We start from the raw sequence: 18808 nt of genomic DNA on the forward strand, positions 1-18808 counted from the left end.
CATTATTTATGACATTTTGTTTGGTTGAGATATGTTGTCTTGATCCAATGGCGATCTACTGGCTTGACATTTGCATATCGTGGGCTCCGTTTTATCATTTAGCGTCTAATGCTTTGCTTTTTTACCCCTCTACAGAAGTGGCTCCAAACCAATCGCATGCACAAAGACAGTCATACATTCATTCCCTATGTATGCAACTCATCAGAAATCAAGTCTAGATAACGGATATGGATGGAAATAAAATAGTAAAACAAAGCACGAGCATATCCGCGGATCTCTATATATGCATGAACCCATCATGCACTGTGACTGAATGACATTATTAAAAAAGCGATAATTTTGCGTTTCACCGTTTCGCCGTCTCATTTCTAAACCACTTCCTTGATGCGGCAAGTCCAGCCGGACTCCTGGCTCAAAAGAGGCAAGCTGTAGCAGGTCAGTATACTGATTAGAAAAATAAATGAATGAGGAGTGAACTAACCTCGCACCAAGACACCAGCCCAGCTCGTTGTTCTTGATCTTCTTGGCGATCTTGACCTCGCGGGTCAAGGGCATTTCGTAACCAGTGTGGAGCAAACCCATCATAAAGCTGAGATCCATACACCAATCCGGACGATCCCGAAGTTGCACGAGTGCATTATCCTCGTTTTCGAACTTAACACTCTCGAAGCCCTTCCATTCGCTCTCGCCAGCACAAACGGTGGAGGTCAGCTGGTTAAGCTCATCCAGAGTGAAAGATTCCGGCATGCCAAGAGGAGCCGTGCGGTCGAAGAAATAAGAGAAGATGTACACGTCCTCTCGTGCGAAAGTCTTCGCGAGAGAGGGCTGGTGCACTCCGTTGAAAGAGCAGGGTGCAAGCTTGCAGTCGCCGTTCTTCTTCAGGATCTTCTCGGCGATAGCACGGCACTGGGGGGCCATGGACTTGTCCTTCGGGCCGACCATGGTCACTTGGACTTTAGGCCCCAGGGGATGCTCAGCGGGGAATTTGAGTGTAACATCTTTCTGCATTCCAGGGCCAATGCACGGGTTAGAGATAGGCTGCTGAACCCAGGACAGATCCTTGGGACTCTGAGCTAGCATCGCCTCCACGACCACGGTATTCATAGCCTCGCGGGCAGACATCAGACCGTATCCTAGATGAGAGTGCTGGTACAGCTCGAATTGACGGCCACCGAACTTGAGGTCATATTTGTGGTCACCGGCGGCGAGGTGCTCCGGCATACCACCAGCCTTGCTCTGCTCAAAGGTAGGCTGGAAGACAATTTGTGTGGAACCGCCACCCAGATCAAAGACAGCAGCCGTGGGAGTCTCATCCGGGCCACCAATCTTGCCCAACAGGTAGTTGGTCGTAATCCAAGCGTAGACACCTTCGTCTGAACCATCCATGATCTGAACACCGCCCTTCTCCTTGGAGACAACAGGGAAGGGGTAGGCGGTCTCCAGGCGGTGTCGAACGGCTTCCAAAATCTTGTCGCTCATTTCAGGACCTAGAAGACGAAGTCCGGCGGTGGCCTTGACGGCAACCGGAGAGCAGGACCTGTACTCCTCGGGAACCGACTTCACTGCAACATCCATAAGAGGGTCCAGACTCAGAGCTGCACCCTCAGCATCCTCTCTAAAAGAGCTGAGACCAGAGCCCCCCTCCTTCTTTTTCGTTTGTTCGAACACCTCGTTCTCAAGTTCTGGGGTAGGGCCGCAGTTGTTGAATCGGTATACATGAATCCGGGACCCAGTGCTGCCGGCGTCGATCATAAGAGCGTACTGAATAAGAGGTTTGGACGAATCAAATGGCTTAGTGCATACTCTCGAAGTGGACGCGCCACTACTTGAAGGCGGTTGCTCTGCCAAATAATCAGTTCTGCGAACGGCAGCGCGCAAGGGGAACACCAACCGTTGGTAAGATTTGAAGCGCTTGGCTGGGATGGGGAGAGCCACACCAAGACCATAAAGATGAAGGCAATGATTGCCCCGGTCTTTAAGTACCGAGATCTCTGAGTCTGTGCCATGTTGACGGGTTGTTTGTCGGGGGGTTGACCGAACTCAATAAACTGCGAGGTAGCAGATGCGTCGCTGCGGGAGATGGAGCGGTGGCGGGTGGCCGAATATATGTAGTCAGATTTGCTATTATGGTTGTGGTTGTCGACTCCAGTCGACATTCGAGCAGTCGTCGAATTGTAAGGGTGCAGTGACAGGTGGCGTTTGTCGCTGGCGCAATAATGGTTGAACGATCGTATGGGGTTAAGAGGAAGAAAGAAACAGACAAGCAACCATTGAGCCGATATCCTCCAAAAACACCAAGCCAGTCGGGGAAGAAAAAAAGTGGATGGATGTAAAGAGAGGAAATTGTCAGGAGAGAAAGGAGATTCAGGGTTTCTTGATTGTGGCGCAGGTGGCGTTGAATGCATGGGGGTACATAACTAGTACGGAGTACAAGTACATACTCGCAAACGGAGAACTTCCAAGGGTTATGCACAGTACGAATGATATACATAAGATCGAAACATATTTCTTTTCTAAAATGAGTAAAGTGGGCTTTTGCCACTTAAAATAAAGAAAAATAGAAAAGTTCATGGCCTCTACGTGAGAAGTTAGAGCAAGTAGACTTGGCAATCCAACCAAGTTAGCAGTGCAAAGTACGGAGCACGTAGGTAGACCTGAAGAATCAAGTGTTATATACACGAAATAACACAAAAGCAAGATCAGTGTGTACTCACTCACCTTCCTACGGAGTACAGAGAGTACAGCTATTAGCATGTACTGCCCACTATGTCCCGACTCCAAGACTGGGGAAGAAACCTCCATTTTCCATGCACTAGCCTTGGAAGGCAGCTATTTTAGATTATGCGCCGGATGCCGGATGTCCTCGCTGTGCAATATCCCTATTCGAACATAAGCATCATCATCATCATCATGGCCGGAAGCATCTAACCTGGGTAATCCCCCGAGGGCGGCCAAATGCCAGATGGTTTGCTAATGTTTGTCATGTTTGCATTCTATCGTATTTGACTTCCCCATATTTAGCAGTCCGTCGACTGTTCAATAATTAGCCCCCTCTGTGTTTTGTCGTTGCAAACAACTATATTTTTCCTCGCTGGCGAGCTTGTCACCTCTCCACGGCTCCTGCTACGTTCCCCGCTACCAGCCGACAATATGAACCATACACGCGGTCTCATATCATCCGCCCAGGCCCTACGCCAGATCTTCATCGCACCCTTTCGCTCCTCCAGAGTCGGCATTCTTGCATTCAGGCCTCTTCAGAATGTTCCCCAGGCTCGATTTTTCCAACAATCCCGCTGCCTAAAGTTTCGAGGACACCGACCACCCGTTGAAAAGCCCCCGATGAACGAAGCTATCCGTGCGTCATTTGTCCAGGTTGTGAACGATGAAGGGGACCTCGACCCTCCGACCAGACTTGAGGATGTCCTGGAAAGCTTTGACCACACCGAGTTCTTCCTTCTTCAGGTGCAAGAAGGAGACCGTGAGAACCCGCCGGTTTGCAAGGTCTACAATAAGAAAGAAGTGCGAGCATATGAAAAGGCCAAAGCAAAGTCAGCTCGCGCATCCAAGGTTATATTCAAACAAATTGAGCTGAACTGGGCAATCGATGCCCATGACCTGTCGCACCGCCTGAAGCAACTCTCGACCTTTTTGGAGAAAGGCCGTAGGGTGGAAATTCTATTGACCACCAAAAAGCGCAAGCGTAATCCTACAGTGGATGAGATCAAACAGGTCATGCAGAGTGTTTTGGATACAATCAGAGAGGCCGGTGGAACTCAGACCAAGGCAATGGAGGGAGAACCGGGGAAGCAAGTCAAGATTACTGCACAGAAGAATACCTAGAGGAGATGACTGGTCACGTGTATATTATATGGCATTGAGCAGTACAACATGGCGTCGGTTGTGTAGTGCTGTTTGTTATTACTGTTAACACTATCCAAGAATTTGAATTGTCTTGGATCTGTATATCATGATAGCCGATGTCACTCGTACATACTACCTCACAAGTAGCCCTGGAGAGCTAAAAGAGTTGGGATCCTTCACATCGAGCCAAGTCACACAAGTCGTCAGAAAAATATGCATGAAATTGATGGTTCATTATCCCCATGTTCAACACCGACTCTGTCCGCAATTCGAGGCCTGTGATTGGTCGATGACTAAGCCGCCCTGAGGATCCATCCATCCCGGAAGCCATCTTACTAGAAAATTTGGTGTTGATCTGGGCTTCTTCTCTCCCATCCTTACTTCATCTCTTTAATCTCTCCTTTTTGTTCTTGTTCCATCGTTTTTGTTTCGATTGAACCAAGATGTCAACCATCTCCCGTTCATTGAACCTTCTGGCGCGCACTAGCCGGTCCTCCCTGCTGCGTCCGACTACCGTCAATCCCGTCCACCATGTCTTCAGCAACAAGGTGGCCGGTCGTGGATTGGCTACTGCTTTCGAGCGTACCAAGCCCCACGTGAACATTGGTAAGGCCCTGACGCTGGCGCGTAATCCATCTCCGTGCTAAAAGGTTATTCCAGGCACCATTGGTCACGTCGATCACGGCAAGGTAAGCTATTCGCGACTTGTTCCGACTTCGCCATCCGAACATGAAATTTAACCTGTCCGTCCATAGACTACCCTAACTGCCGCCATCACCAAGTACCAGGCCTCTAAGGGTCTTGCCAACTTCCTCGACTATGCCTCCATTGACAAGGCCCCTGAGGAGCGCAAGCGTGGTATTACCATCTCGACTGCCCACATTGAGTTCGCAACTGAGGACCGTCACTACGCCCACGTCGACTGCCCCGGTCACGCCGATTACATTAAGAACATGATTACTGGTGCTGCCAACATGGATGGTGCTATTGTTGTCGTTGCTGCCTCCGATGGTCAGATGTATGGCCCCCAGTCGAGAAAGCTAGTTTGAAGAGTGTGCTGACGCAAATCACACAACAGGCCCCAGACCCGTGAGCACTTGCTGCTTGCCCGTCAGGTTGGTGTTCAGAAGATTGTTGTGTTCGTTAACAAGGTCGACGCTGTCGAGGACCCTGAGATGCTTGAGCTCGTCGAGCTTGAGATGCGTGAGCTGCTCTCCTCTTACGGATTCGAGGGCGAGGAGACTCCTATCGTCTTCGGCTCTGCCCTCTGCGCTCTTGAGGGACGCCGCCCCGACATTGGTACTGAGCAGATTGAGAAGCTCATGAAGGCCGTCGACACCTGGATTCCCACCCCCGAGCGTGATATGGATAAGCCTTTCCTCATGTCGGTTGAGGAAGTCTTCTCTATCCCTGGCCGTGGTACTGTTGTCTCTGGCCGTGTCGAGCGTGGTCTCCTGAAGAAGGATACTGAGGTTGAAATTGTCGGTGCCACCGACTCTGGCAACCCCATCAAGACTAAGGTTACCGATATCGAAACCTTCAAAAAGTCCTGTGATGAGTCCCGTGCTGGTGACAACTCCGGTCTCCTGCTCCGTGGTATCCGCCGTGAAGACATCCGCCGCGGCATGGTCGTTGCTGCCCCTAACAGCACCAAGGCCAACAACAAGTTCCTCGTGTCCATGTACGTTTTGACCGAGGCTGAAGGTGGTCGCCGTACTGGTTTCGGTGCCAACTACCGCCCCCAGGTCTACATCCGTACTGCTGGTAGGTTCAATTTCCACTGATCTAATGTCAAATAAATATAATGGATGCTAACTATGCTCCAGATGAGGCTGGTGATCTGAGCTTCCCCGACGGTGACATGGCCAGACGTGTCCAACCTGGTGACAACGTTGAGATGATCCTCAAGACCCACCACCCTGTTGCTGCCGAGCCCGGTCAGCGCTTCAACATCCGTGAGGGTGGCCGCACCGTCGCCACTGGTCTGATTACCCGTGTCGTCGAGTAAATGGTCCGCTCACACCCACGGCCAGGCAGACGAACTGTCTGACCCTTGTATTATGAACCCCTTTTCTTTAACATTTTGTTTTGTTTTGGCACCTTTTATTCCACAGCGCGGGAATCATCGATCAGCACGAGGGATCCGGGGGTAATCCGGAGTTTTCGCTTGAATCTTGTTCATGTACCTCTACTGTCTTGGAGATGTAGTCAGCTTTTCCTTCATTTCTCCACTCCCGTGAAAATGTATTCAGACCAAATTCTTCCTAGGCTCATATATAATTTCAGTCCAAGTTCAAGTCAATGTGCAGGCGAGATTTCGCTCCCCGGCCTTCGGTTGTCTATTCCATAAGAAGAATGAATATAGAAGTTAGGTACATACGTACCTAATCGAATTATATCAACGCCTGGTTCACGCAACTTCCTCCGCTTCTATGCCGTAGTACGACATATTATTATTGTTTAGTATAGGGTGGCGTAAACGGGTTGAGCTCTGTTACATGTCACTGTATGTAACATATTTCCTCTGCTGGGTGGGGCTTTCCTATCTTAGCTGCCGCCGCTTTTACGAGGGCGCTTAGGGTCAGGCTCACTGAATAAATTTCAGTCCAGGCTCAGACTCGTGAGCTGCTCACGTGATAAAACCGTAATAGTAACAAACATACTCTCTTTCCCCATTAGGACTAGTAGCAATCTGTAGAACAAAGAAAGAAGCAAACAAAGAAAGCAAGCATGTATATAACTATACGTACCGGATATTCCCTGGCGGGTGGGGCTTTCCTATTTGAGCTGCCGCCGCTTTTATGAGGGTGCTCAGGCTCAGGCTCACTGAGTAGATGTCAGCACGGGCTCAGATCAGTGATCATACTCAGATCAGTCACGTGCAGGATGACTGATGCTCAGTGAGTGCTCATTAGATGCTCTCTGATTACTTAGTGATGCTCAGTGTCCAATCAGTAAGTAACACTGATGCACTCAGCCCACCTCAGACTATACCTAGAAGGGATTAGCCCCTATAGGGTCGTTTATACTATGATAGTTAGTTCGTTGATAGCATTGCTGCTACCCTTATTTTCCGGAGCACTATACCTTATCAAGAAAATACATTATGACGAAGGGGCGTAGGAAAGAGCGGCGAACTCTATCCGTTTCATGATATCTTCCTTCCGTCTTCTAATTTAGAGCGGCTCGAGCTTAAAGTCCCAAATATAAAGCGATCGAGTATCTCCCAGGACAAGTACGGCGGTGGCTGGGGGATGCGGGGTTCCACCAGACCAGCTGTGAAGAATTTGTGCTACCCCTGAACCCTTGGAGGTTGCTGCCCATCGACGATAAGACATCCATCCAATGGTACAGAACAGCCTTTGCCGAGAGCATCCTGCCCCTCTGTATGGCGCCGTTCAGCCGTGTGTATGGCTGGTCATATGACGATATCCGGTCGCTTACAACTGCTGCGGTGGCAGAAGCTCTGGATCCAAGCAGGAACCTTTTCTACACCCTGCGTGTATACAAGGCGCGGAGACCTTTGGACGAGGGAACTGTTTAGTCCGTCTAAGGATGTGGCATGACGGTCGTCTCGGGCTTCATGTATAGAAAGGGAAACACATGAGTTCGATACCGCTGATCAATATTTGGGGTGGGCGTTAAGTGAGACTGAGAAGGCAACGCATATCGACATTCTTTCCAATGGGCCATGCTGGTGATGCAGGCAGTTGCATCATGCGGAGCCAAGTGTCTCAGCCAGACTCCATGAGGCAAGGGTTTATGCATCCTATACCGGTATCTCGGTGGTACGCGTATACCTTTGGTTGATCGGCTCGTGCCGCTGTGCGCTATTGCGATGGGTGATACACCTTGTGTCCTCGTCGATCGCTTGCAGAGCATTTTGGCATGCTTGTAAGACTGATTGGTGTCCGGCGCATCTCCAGTCAGGCTGCTGGTCTCTGGATTGTTGGATATGAGCATCTTCCGAGACTGAAGGGCATCCCATTTATAGAACAAGGCAGCACTCATCGCTCAGCTCTGTCGGCTCGCCAGAGCACTGTTCCGAGTGGCATATGCCAGCCCTGATCAATTGGTGTACAACAACCGATTGATCCTGTCAGGCATACTCTGATGCCATGGTATGCTTCAAGTGAGGCTAAGCCGACATGGATATTGGTTCAGCCTCGGACAGGGTGCTGGCAATGGCGAGTATAAATATCCCTTCAATGACCCAGGCTGCGGTCAGCTTCCAATCCATCTCAACATACGTCGGTCAAGCCCAGGGGTCTCTCATTCTCATACCATCATCATGCCTCTCTTCATTCCTCTCTTTGTTCAGCTCACGCCCCAGTCCCAATCATTCAATTTTAACAATCCTGTCTTGGTGGAAGTTCAGGTTCCGTCCGAAGCTCGGGTTCCGTTCCATGATTACCGTCAAGTCTCTGAGGACATCGGCGGCTTGTCAACTTTGCCATACCCCCTTCCTGGGTCAAGCATTCGTAAGCGGCAGCTTCGCGTTCTTTATCGTATACCCTGACAATTTTCAGAGAACCCGATCGATGTCGAAGCTCTCAGTGACACGGAGGCCAGCGCCAGTGTTTATTCCCATGATTTGCACCGTCCCGGTGACAGTATCGGTCTGTAGCAGTGGTACTCCTGCTGGAGACGATGAACTGATAGTGGGCGGGCCAGAGAACCCGATTGAGATCGATGCGGTCTCTGTGGGGACGAGTGATGCGACTGAGCTCATTGCCAGCTTACCAGCAAGCCCAGCCCGGACTGATCTTGCACCGGACGGTGAGAAACGGATTGCCTTTAGAGTATTGCATAACTAAGAAAGCACAGGTCGGACCCTGGAAGCATACTATGAGTGCAAAATATGTTATAGTAAGGTCGTCGATCTGGCACTTGGCTGTGGCCACACTTACTGCTACGATTGCTTTAACTATTCTTCCACAACTCTGTCCTCGCGAAAGCGAGAGGAAGCCAAGAATTGGCGCACGAGTATCTGACAAGCCGACGATGCAAGCCATCTTGTTTTGCCTGCAGGAAGGTGCTTCCTGGCCAGTACACGGACCCCGACGATCGTGCTCATCTCGAAGGCTCCCATTTCCTATTGTGTTGCCGTTGCCAGGAACCTGGAAGGTCGCATTGCTTCATTGACGACTACATGGTGCAGGGGATTAGAATGACGATGCTTTGATTCTGGTCAAACGCATGCTCTAATACTACGGGGAGTTGCTCGCCGTGGGTGATAATTCTTCCTGTGGGCTACGCCGGCCTGTGTATTCTTAGGCCACGTGGAAAGCCATGAGTGCCAGGGGTTAGCCACTCGGGGTGTAGCCGCTGGCCCTCTTCGCATCATTGGTGTGATTGACCTTGGCTGGACGAGTTAAAAAAAATTGCCGCTTACCACCTGTACCACTGTTGGTCGAGACGAGGCCCTGAATCAAGGCTTCAAATAGCAGAGAATAATGCATATTGTAGTATTTACACATATCAGAATTAATCTAACATCCCTCTGCATTTGTATGAATCAAACCCTCCAGGCTAGGTTTACTACAGCTAATCAATGCCGCGTCCTAATCCAAACCTAGTCCTTTTACTTAGTAATATTGATTCTTAGTAACTACTACGTGTTTTGCTAGGAATACATTAGCTTGATCATTCTACCCAGTAGTTCTGTCAGAATCCAGCATACCATGAGATCACACTGTGCCGGACGCATCTAGTGTGGTCACACTTTTTGTAGTTAGCGGTCATTTTCATTCGACGAGTTCTTTATAATTAAAAGTCAGCGATATCCTGATTGGCTAGCGCAGTTCGCCGTTCTGATGATCCCTTAACTCTTTAAGATGACCGGAGTTCTTCTCATGAACTTCTGGGCTTTGTGCGGTCTGCCGCCGGAGGTAACCCACCAATGCATCTGCCACAGCATTTTCCTACTGGGGAAAGAGACCTGATGGTAGTGCTGGGCTTTAGGGGAGCGTAATCAAAAGTTTGAACTCTATGGTCACTAGCGCTGTAATCCGTACGTCTCTAGAATGCAAATTTGCGTTCTAGATACCGAATGTGGATTAGCGGTATCATTCAATATTGACACATGTTCAAACCCAAAAAGACAGATTATCGCGAGCGACACAGAACACCTCCCCAGGCAGCCAGATTTGCTCCCTCTTACTTAAGACTCGAAGCAGCACAGTCAGTGATGACCAATGGATACATAGTTCTGCACTTCAAGTTTGCCAATTAATCAATATTGTGCAGCACCATGGCGGGTTTGATGTCATCGGCTGGGGCCTATATGCGCCGATTATGGAAGAACGAGTCTCCATCTGTTCGAGTTTGTCTATTTGGATCCGGTGGAGCTGGAAAGACTACCCTCCTATACCGACTCATCGAGGGTAGGCAGGTCACCACAGTCCCGACGATTGGCTTCAATTGTGAGTAACATATCTGCACCCACATCAAACTGTGCGCTGCTAACGACACAGTAGTAGAAAATCTTCATGTCCCATCAGAAGGTGTGGATTTTGAGATCTGGGAGTGGGCGGGAGGGTGTTCTTCGCTTCCTTTATCGGTGTTTGAGCATGTAGTCCACTCTGAAGTGATCTGCTTGTTTATCATCGACGCATCGGATCAATACGACTACGTCAAGTATGATCTCGATCATGTGATAAATAGAACCGAGGAGGCAAAGCACTTTGCGGTCATATTCAACCACAAAGTCCAAAACAGCCAGGTGGATGCCACGGCGTTGAAAAAGATGGTCAATGACAGAATCCGCTCGCGCCAAGGTTCCGGCCTGTACGGACCGACATGCGCAGTGTACGACGACCTCGACAGATTCAATGCCGCGACCGGTGAGCAGTTGGACATTTTATTGTCACGCCTGATTCACGTTGCGAAAACAAATAAACCCCATTTGCGGGAGGAACCGGCCACGAAGGTCGTGCTACCGAATTCGAGTATTCCCAAACCTTCCAAGCAAGAGCTCTTGCGGAGGATCGAGGACCGATCCAAAGAATCAGTCCATCAGCTGCCCCCTGATCAGTTCGTTAAGCAGATGATCGCTGGGACATTATCGACTTGGGATCATATGTGTCATCTACGGGCTGGGTTCCTTTGTTTGATGGAATCCATCATGGAAGAAGACGTCGTCTTTGCTGCAGCGGAGCTGTTCCTGCGGCGCCTGGATGCCATGTTGCGTGCTAGCCCGGGCAAGTTCCGCAATACGTTCCACCGGTAAGTAGCGCCCAGAGAAACGACATCTGGTCAATTCTGACGGTGTCTAGAACCCTCACAATATTCTGGATGCATCAAATTCACGTTCAGATGTTAGTTGCCCGCCAAAAGACCGGCGTCTTGCCTTCTTATAACTCTTTCACTGAATTCTTGCGGCAATGCCCCGAACTCATGGACGGCCAGGGGTGGGACCAATACTGGACGAAAGAAATCCTCTTCGGCCACGAGGCTAGAGAAGCCTGGGTATTGCCGGACCTGAAATCACTAGCCCGGTATACCCCTTCGTCTCAACCGAACAAGCCGAAGAAGAAGGCCCAGGCTCCTCGGACTAACATCCAAATCTATCAACGGTTCGCATATGGGATCGTGAAAACTGTCAAGTCTACCGACCAGCGGCGCGCCACGATCATTAATGACACTCTCCCCATCATCCAGTCGTATCTGACCCAACTGCGTGCCCAATCCCAGTCAATCGGAAGTAATGAACCTTACTCTTTGACCCAAGCGTATTTTTGGATCCAAATGATGCACGTTGCGGTTGCGTCTATCCCGCCTGCTGTATCAGTGGACATTACCAAGCTGAGCTTTGAAAGCTTTGGTACCCTCTTTCCAGATTTAGTCGGTGCGGAGGACCTGTGGACAGAATACTATACACCCCAGCAGTGGAACTCCGTGGAGGCGAGGATGAGGACAGTGCTTCCACGCAAGAAAAACCTTCCTAACTTTTTCCCGCCTCCGTCTCAAGCTCAGATGGACAAAGCGATTGCGTCGCGCTTGGATGAGAAGTATGCAGGCCCTGACGAAATCACATACTTCATGGATGGCCGGCCCAGTGCCGAGGAGCTATTCCTAAGGGTGCGGTGGGCCGTCAAGTCAACCACGGTCACGGACGGGAAACACGACGAATATGATGGAACAATGGATAGTCACGCAGCGCTCTTGCGGTATGTATTCAATCGACTGATCCTGACAGACTCAACCAGCACCAGTGGAAAGCTAGTCTCTCAGGCGGTATGGGAAGAGATGTCGTTTCTCCACCGTAAAGGCCAGTATACGTGCGCGGTCTTCTGGGCTCGGATGATCCTGGCAGCATTCGCTAGGACGGATGCAGCGTTTCGGAAGAACGTAGATGGATACCGCGGTATGGTGGAAGAGACAGAAATGGAAGCAGCAGAGACACGCTTGTTTTCTCATTTTCTTTCTGCCAGTATGGAACTCTGCTGGGAACGTTTGTGGGCAACATATTACTCGGATGAGATGTGGAAGAGCAAAGACGCGGCAGTTGGATATGTCCTTCCTGACAAGAGACCGCTTCCAGCATATATTGAGGAGAGATTGAATTGATCTTGATGGCCTTGAAATACCTAGACAGGGGTTATGGTGATCACAATCGAATGATTATATGGCGGGTTTCGGATATTCTGATCGTTCAACCGGCGCAGTGTTCGACAGTTTGATTATTGCTACAGACCTTTATCCTTTCCAGGCGTATCGGAATTAGTTTCTGCTCTTCCCTATCGCCGCTGTGCTATGTACATATTACCAGAGGTTGCAGTCTATTCCTGCACATGACCTGAGTTGATCAAGTCGGCTTTTGCAATCGTACCGTTATGTTCTGGGCTGTCATGACAAGTGCAAAACAGGCCTCGGACCGGCATGCATGGTTTGCCTCGTGAGCTAATCTCCCGACCTCTTGGGACGACATAGCAATCCTGTCTGCTTCCTATACATCGCTTAGCAAGCTGGACAAGATTTTGGTGCCGGATTCTTACTTCTTACCTCATGGCATAGAAGCCTTCCACGCAGCCACGACAGAGCAACCATTTTTGAAATCAAGTATGAAGGAGCTTCTTTCAAGGTAGTTGATTGGCCTCTTAAGATCAGACTTCCGAACACCACCGTATTCGTCTGGCTTGCAGGACACATTTGTCTTAAAATATGTTAGAGCCCCGGCATGGCGTGTAAGTTGAAGATCCTGGAACTTACTATGGTTAGATCACCCAAGTGGACTATGTCGGACACAGAGGCCAGGCACATGATGAGTAGGTTGAGCTTCATGTTGGAATGTCTGCATGTCCCTGCCCACAGCTGGGTGTCATAGAAAGTATATCAATTACCCATCGGTCTCTCTCCGACATGCAACAAGGGTTTGAGTGTTGGCGGCAACACCATACGAACTATATGGGTCTAATTGTGGGGAGACGTGGTTGCATTCTTACAAGACACGAGTCATACGAGCTCCAAGACAGCCAATGACAAGCGAGCATCTCGGAGGAACAGCCATCCTGTTCGGCCTCGCGGCTGGTGTAAGCGCTGTGGTGTGGCCGGTGCTTCATTGTGCATTAGTCTGAACCCAAATATAATGAACGTCGCATGTTAATATCAACATTCTGACAGCAGCTGCCTAAGTAGATGGATAGCATAGATAACACATGAACTATTTGAAAATACCGGAGGTAAAAGAAAAGACGAAACAAGAACAAGTACGAAAGCGAAAGAGAAAAATTTGGAGGTTTGCAAAACCTGATCGCTCTGCCAGTTCACTTAGATATCCTTCTCGGGAAACTCCAACTCCGTTGCAGATTGAGGTGCCTGCCCGAGTTTATCCAATGCTTCCGTCACTTCCAGCATCCAGGGATGCATGCTGGCTAGGTATGTCCGTAGATAGTCCAATGTACTGCTATCTCTCAGCTTGGTCTATGTGGTGAAAAAGTGGGTTGATGCGGGGTTTATACCCTTGTAAGGTTTCTATCCTGCAGGTCATTTAGAACCAGTGGAGCGCAAGCCTTAACACGATTATACGTACCCTTTCTCCAAAGCGTCAACTCGGGCCCGCATATCTTCCAATTCTTTCTCACAGGAGTGAGCCTCGGCTTCGCCGGTCGAACCATCCAAGGATGGCAAGGGAGGGAAATAATTCAACAAGTCCGAGGAGTCTGAGAGGAGGAGCGTAGGGTCGATATCAGGATCACAGAGTGGATCATATTGCTGGAGGTACTCGATTCCTGGCAGGAACTGGCTGGCATCTTCGTATTGTCCTTCCATCGTTGTATTCGAGGTTATAGAAATTGGTTGGATCACCCGGCACGCCTGGGGCTTTTTATATTAACAGATGGCTTTCCCAGCGTGGCCCTAAGCCTGATAACCGTGGCTATCCCGGGCGGCTCCATCAGAGTCCCAAACAATGTCCGAAAATAGCGCTTACAGGGATATATCTCTATTAAAACACCAACTACCCGCCAATGTTTTCGAAAAGCAGCCAACCCGCGACCTACTAGGCGTGAAGAGACCCATTAGGTAAGACCATATATGTTGCACCCAAATTGTGCTAATTATGTGTTATCAAGCATTCACCATGACTAGTGAGCCCAGTCTGCCAAATATCCTCGCTGAATTACGTGAGATGCAGCGTCTACGCATCGAAGATAAATCCTTGATTGATGATCTGCGGAGACAAAATGATCGGCTCAAATCCATGCTGCTACGATACAACAGAGCACTACAGAAGTATCTGGATTTATTGTGATATTACTGCTCGTACAGCTCTAAGTGTTTTGAATCAGTTTTTAGACATTGTTGAAACTGTACAGCTACAGCCACAAAAGATTCGATCTGATCATGGCTCAGAAAGAGGTCGTTTCCAGAATATCTATCTACAGCTTCAGCAGGCGTACGACCCTTGCTCTCTATAAGTGGCGGGTAAGTTATTATACTTCTTGTACAGGATCAATTTCTAATAAAATAGACATACTTCCGTATATTGAAGGATGAAGGTCTATTCAGCAAAAGCTGTACTGCTGATCAGATTGCTTTACTTAGTATTTACATGCCTATGATTCGTACAGAGATCTATGGTTATGTTGAACTTTGGAATGTCCATCAAATCCGGAAGCAACGGAATCGGCCAAATTCTATTGCTGGAAAACCATATATACTTTATCATCATCCAAAAGAAGGTGTACGAGACTACGGGCTTCCTATTAAACAGGAAATTCTGGATGTACAACGACAATCTATACATGGATTCGGTACGTAATCTCTAAATATCTTCTGTACAGCCTAAATACTAACTAATATAGATATTGATGAGTATCTACCAGCAAAAACTCTTCAATTCTGCCGTACAGCATTGCTGGGGATTGGCTTTGACCATGAAAAGCCACCACCACTTCAGCCAGAGGATGAGGCAGCCCCTTTTCGTACAATCTATTTGGAGCTAAGAGAGATTATTGGCTTTTATATAGATCTCTTTGTTGAGCCTTTTCTTGGCTCATCATCCCAACCTCGGACCAACAGCTGGCCGACGTTCAAATCCCGAGGTGGAATAGTGTTGTACAAAGAAAAAGTTAGTATCCGACAAGATGGTTGGCAGAAGGCTGATACTGGCCTCATCACGTGATACCTACTCCGGAACCTACTCCAGAGGGAGTATATCGGGAGTATACGATGTCGAATACCAAGTCCGAATACATGGTAGAAACCAGGTAATATACCGGAAACATCATGTGACATTAGGTACCAGGCATACCATACAAAAGTGCATATTACAGTTAGTCATCATGGTCCGCACAGATTGTTGAAATAGCGGGTTTTGTCATTTTAGTTAGTTAGAGTTGTCAACATTGGTCATTTATACCATACATTGTTCGTACACCAGCTTTCCGTCATTTCACCCTAAAAACCCCCTTTATAGAGAAAGAACTACGTCGGTAAGCTTTATCAATTAAAGCTTTACTTCGTATAAGATCTCGGAGCCCACCTAGCCCGTCAGATCGTACATTAAACCAGCTTATAAAGGGCTTCCGTCTTATAATACAAGGTGCTATCTGTTACGCACTAGCTAACTGGTCACAGTTAGGTTAGATGGGTTCAGGGTATACTTGCCTTAATACTCCTCGAATGGTCCAACGTCAATGATCCGGTCTCAACTGAGCTAATGCCGCGCAGGGCCTTATAGTAGCCTAAGTCCTTTTGAGCGATCAAGGAACTGATGCCAGGTAGAGCGCCGAGTAGATCTATACCGGGGTATTGGTCTGCTCGTGAGTGTTGTCAAGTTATAATCAAGTAAAGAGTCACAGTAATCCAAAAGGTAAACACAAGTAACAATGTATGATTGAAGACGAAGAACTAAACTAGATACATGAATGAGGGTCCTTATATATCCCTGGGTTCTTCCTATATAGAATGGTAGATGGTAGAATAGTAGAATCGCAATGGCGGATTCTACTGATCTACTTACTACCCTTCTACTACCTGCATAATCACGTGTTGCTGAGCAGCGGTTGTCTAGTACGTAGAGCAACCTATGTAACGGAAATCCTCTGCGGGGTGGATCCGCTCAGGGCGGATCATGCTCTTGCTTAGTGAGTTTGCACGTGATCTGCTGACAGATATCCTGGTTGGCTCTCGATGGCCCATTGGTGTGCCTGGTGGGTCACCACTGATTGGTGACGGATAGGTCCGTAACACTATCTTACTCGCTAACGAAAACAAGGAATTACGCGCCGCCAACGAGAAGTAGAAGCAAAAGCGTACTAGATCCCGGAGGCAGATACCCGCTAAAGAAGGCCTCTTAGTTTAAGAAGCCTCTGTATTAATTATGCAGCAATAGGAAGCAACTGAAGCACCTCCCCCCGGCCCCGGCATACCTAGAGAATCGGCTATCTAGCCACGTACGCGCCCCCCCCCCCCCCCCGGGGTGTGGAATATGCAGATTACTAGGATATAGAAGAGAAACATGTCCAGATAGACCAGTTAGTTAGTTAATTTAATTTAATGGCGTTATGGTTGGGATAAATGCATTTAAATTTAATAGGTTGGGTGGGGTGTCCAGCTCGGGGGTTTGTCCAGCTCGGTAGTGAAATACGTTATAAGCTTTTAATAATATCCTAATTACTTACTAAGCCTAACGCTCTTTTAGTCGAAGTTTTAACTTCTTTATTTTATTAGATCGGCTATAATCCTCTAGTACTTAGGCTAGGTCCTTATCCGTATTATTATTAGGTACTTAATATCGGGCCTAGTAGATACGTTCTATATTCGATAGGTCTATTAGATATAGGCTATTTAATAGCCTAGGAAGTGGAAGAAGAGAGATCAATATACCGATCTCTAGGATAGCTGAGGGGGTGTGTCGGAGTATGAAGACCGGTATACCGGAGGATTGATTATCCTATATGTTTTGTAATTGCTAGGAAACTCGATATAGAAATATAGAGAGTTGAATACCATTGATTAGACCCCCTATTTTACAATACCACTTGTTGGAACAGATTAATGTTAGATTCGTGTATATCGACAAACTGTGCAAAAACATATGTAACCAGGAACAGGCCAGGACCTATTAACTAATGGCCATGAAATATTAGTCAGGCTGCGGATGACAGTATGCTAACCGGATTCAGGCACTCTTACATGCAGGTTGATATACGCGATGGCGAAAAGGGGCGAATACTGCCCCACTGCATCGGATCTTCGATATCCGAGACTCCTCCCAGTGATGCTCTGTCTATCAGATCGCCATGTCGAGCGGATGCGGATGTGCCGTCGGGAGTAAATGATCGTCGATGGGGCCAAAAGGACAAAGAAACGTCTACTAGCTTGATAATTCGAATGCGCCTTTCGGGCCGAACCCCCCGAGCTCTTGTCTGGGTATATAACCTCCCCTCCAACACTCGCGCAGGACGCTACACCATCTAATAAGCCGTCTTACCATCACCATGTTCTTCGGCAAATCCCTCCCCTTCAACCCCGAGCAGGACATCCCCTCGCTCGCCGGCAAAGTCATCCTAGTGACCGGCGCCAACATCGGCCTGGGCAAGCAATGCGTCCTGGAATACGCCCGCCACCAGCCGTCGCTGATCTGGCTGGCCGCGCGCACCATCGACAAAGCGCAGACCGCGGCAGACGAGATCCGCCAACAGGTCAAAAACGCGCCCCCCATCAAGCCCCTCGCCATGGACCTGTCCTCGCTCTCGTCCGTCGCCACCGCGGCCCGCACCGTCGTGGCCGAGTCCACCCGTCTCGACATCCTCATGCTGAACGCCGGCATCATGGCCGCCCCGCCGGGCCTGACGAGTGACGGCTACGAGCTGCAGTTCGGCACGAACTACATCGGGCACGCTCTCTTCACGAAACTGCTGCTTCCCGTCCTGGAAAAGACGGCTGCGATGCCGGACGCGGACGTGCGCATTGTCTCGCTCTCGTCGCACGGCCACGTCTACGCCCCCAAGGAAGGCGTGCTGTTCGACACCTTGCGCACCGACGCCGAGAGCTTGGGCGCTTACGGTCGCTACGGGCAGAGCAAGCTGGCGATCATTCTGTGGACGCGTCAGATGGCGCGCAAGTACCCGCAGTTTACGCTGGCGTCGATCCATCCGGGCGTGGTGCGCACGAATCTCATGAATAATGCGACGGGGAGCCCGTGGGTCATTAGGGTGTTGGGGAAGGTCGCGAATAAGGTCGTGACGCCGGTGGACCAGGGCGTTAGGAATCAGCTGTGGGCGTCTGTGGCTAAGGAGGTGAAGAGCGGGGAGTACTATGAGCCTATTGGGATTGGGGGCCCGCAGACGCCGAAGGGAGAGGATGATGTGCTGGGGCTGAAGGTGTGGGAATGGACGGAGAAGGAGCTGCAGGGGTATGAGTAGATAGGATAGGGATATTAATGAGGAATAGCTCTCCACTCTAGCACATCTCAAGATACATGAGGAGAATGTCAGAC

At 49.2% G+C, this 18808-nt stretch overlaps 10 protein-coding genes across 10 annotated transcripts; 7 read left to right on the plus strand and 3 right to left on the minus strand.

Moving 5' to 3' along the window:
• Positions 1-368: 368 nt before the first annotated feature.
• On the minus strand, positions 369-2156 carry N7537_001507 (guanosine diphosphatase; the record flags this gene model as incomplete). The annotated part of the gene is made up of 3 exons (XM_056892565.1): positions 369-426; positions 482-1841; positions 1892-2156. The coding sequence occupies 3 exons, from the start codon at positions 2154-2156 to the stop codon at positions 369-371; spliced, it is 1683 nt and encodes a 560-aa protein (XP_056757560.1).
• A 994-nt stretch (positions 2157-3150) lies between these two features.
• On the plus strand, positions 3151-3840 carry N7537_001508 (putative translation initiation factor IF3; the record flags this gene model as incomplete). Its single annotated transcript, XM_056892566.1, has 1 exon — positions 3151-3840. The coding sequence occupies one exon, from the start codon at positions 3151-3153 to the stop codon at positions 3838-3840; it is 690 nt and encodes a 229-aa protein (XP_056757561.1).
• A 369-nt stretch (positions 3841-4209) lies between these two features.
• On the plus strand, positions 4210-6166 carry N7537_001509 (translation elongation factor Tu). Its single transcript, XM_056892567.1, has 5 exons — positions 4210-4467; positions 4522-4550; positions 4617-4879; positions 4940-5625; positions 5688-6166. Exons 1-5 carry the CDS (start codon positions 4305-4307, stop codon positions 5867-5869), a joined length of 1323 nt encoding a protein of 440 aa, XP_056757562.1. The 5' UTR covers positions 4210-4304; the 3' UTR covers positions 5870-6166.
• Positions 6167-8152: 1986 nt separating this feature from the next.
• On the plus strand, positions 8153-8855 carry N7537_001510 (RING finger protein; the record flags this gene model as incomplete). The annotated part of the gene is made up of 4 exons (XM_056892568.1): positions 8153-8342; positions 8391-8480; positions 8524-8640; positions 8689-8855. 4 exons carry the CDS (start codon positions 8153-8155, stop codon positions 8853-8855), a joined length of 564 nt encoding a protein of 187 aa, XP_056757563.1.
• Positions 8856-10114: 1259 nt separating this feature from the next.
• N7537_001511 (uncharacterized protein) lies at positions 10115-12432 on the plus strand (the record flags this gene model as incomplete). The annotated part of the gene is made up of 3 exons (XM_056892569.1): positions 10115-10286; positions 10341-11088; positions 11139-12432. 3 exons carry the CDS (start codon positions 10115-10117, stop codon positions 12430-12432), a joined length of 2214 nt encoding a protein of 737 aa, XP_056757564.1.
• Positions 12433-12868: 436 nt separating this feature from the next.
• On the minus strand, positions 12869-13146 carry N7537_001512 (uncharacterized protein; the record flags this gene model as incomplete). Its single annotated transcript, XM_056892570.1, is given in 2 exon segments — positions 12869-13063; positions 13075-13146. 2 exon segments carry the CDS (start codon positions 13144-13146, stop codon positions 12869-12871), a joined length of 267 nt encoding a protein of 88 aa, XP_056757565.1.
• Positions 13147-13632: 486 nt separating this feature from the next.
• Positions 13633-14133, minus strand: N7537_001513 (uncharacterized protein; the record flags this gene model as incomplete). The annotated part of the gene is made up of 2 exons (XM_056892571.1): positions 13633-13765; positions 13895-14133. The coding sequence occupies 2 exons, from the start codon at positions 14131-14133 to the stop codon at positions 13633-13635; spliced, it is 372 nt and encodes a 123-aa protein (XP_056757566.1).
• A 139-nt stretch (positions 14134-14272) lies between these two features.
• Positions 14273-14614, plus strand: N7537_001514 (uncharacterized protein; the record flags this gene model as incomplete). The annotated part of the gene is made up of 2 exons (XM_056892572.1): positions 14273-14385; positions 14452-14614. 2 exons carry the CDS (start codon positions 14273-14275, stop codon positions 14612-14614), a joined length of 276 nt encoding a protein of 91 aa, XP_056757567.1.
• Positions 14615-14706: 92 nt separating this feature from the next.
• Positions 14707-15308, plus strand: N7537_001515 (uncharacterized protein; the record flags this gene model as incomplete). Its single annotated transcript, XM_056892573.1, has 3 exons — positions 14707-14787; positions 14934-15116; positions 15168-15308. 3 exons carry the CDS (start codon positions 14707-14709, stop codon positions 15306-15308), a joined length of 405 nt encoding a protein of 134 aa, XP_056757568.1.
• Positions 15309-17807: 2499 nt separating this feature from the next.
• On the plus strand, positions 17808-18734 carry N7537_001516 (uncharacterized protein; the record flags this gene model as incomplete). Its single annotated transcript, XM_056892574.1, has 1 exon — positions 17808-18734. The coding sequence occupies one exon, from the start codon at positions 17808-17810 to the stop codon at positions 18732-18734; it is 927 nt and encodes a 308-aa protein (XP_056757569.1).
• Positions 18735-18808: the final 74 nt, after the last annotated feature.

The sequence above is a fragment of the Penicillium hordei genome, assembly GCF_028827395.1.
Source record: "Penicillium hordei strain IBT 12815 chromosome Unknown utg000001l_segment0_segment0, whole genome shotgun sequence".
Lineage (NCBI taxonomy): Eukaryota > Fungi > Ascomycota > Eurotiomycetes > Eurotiales > Aspergillaceae > Penicillium > Penicillium hordei.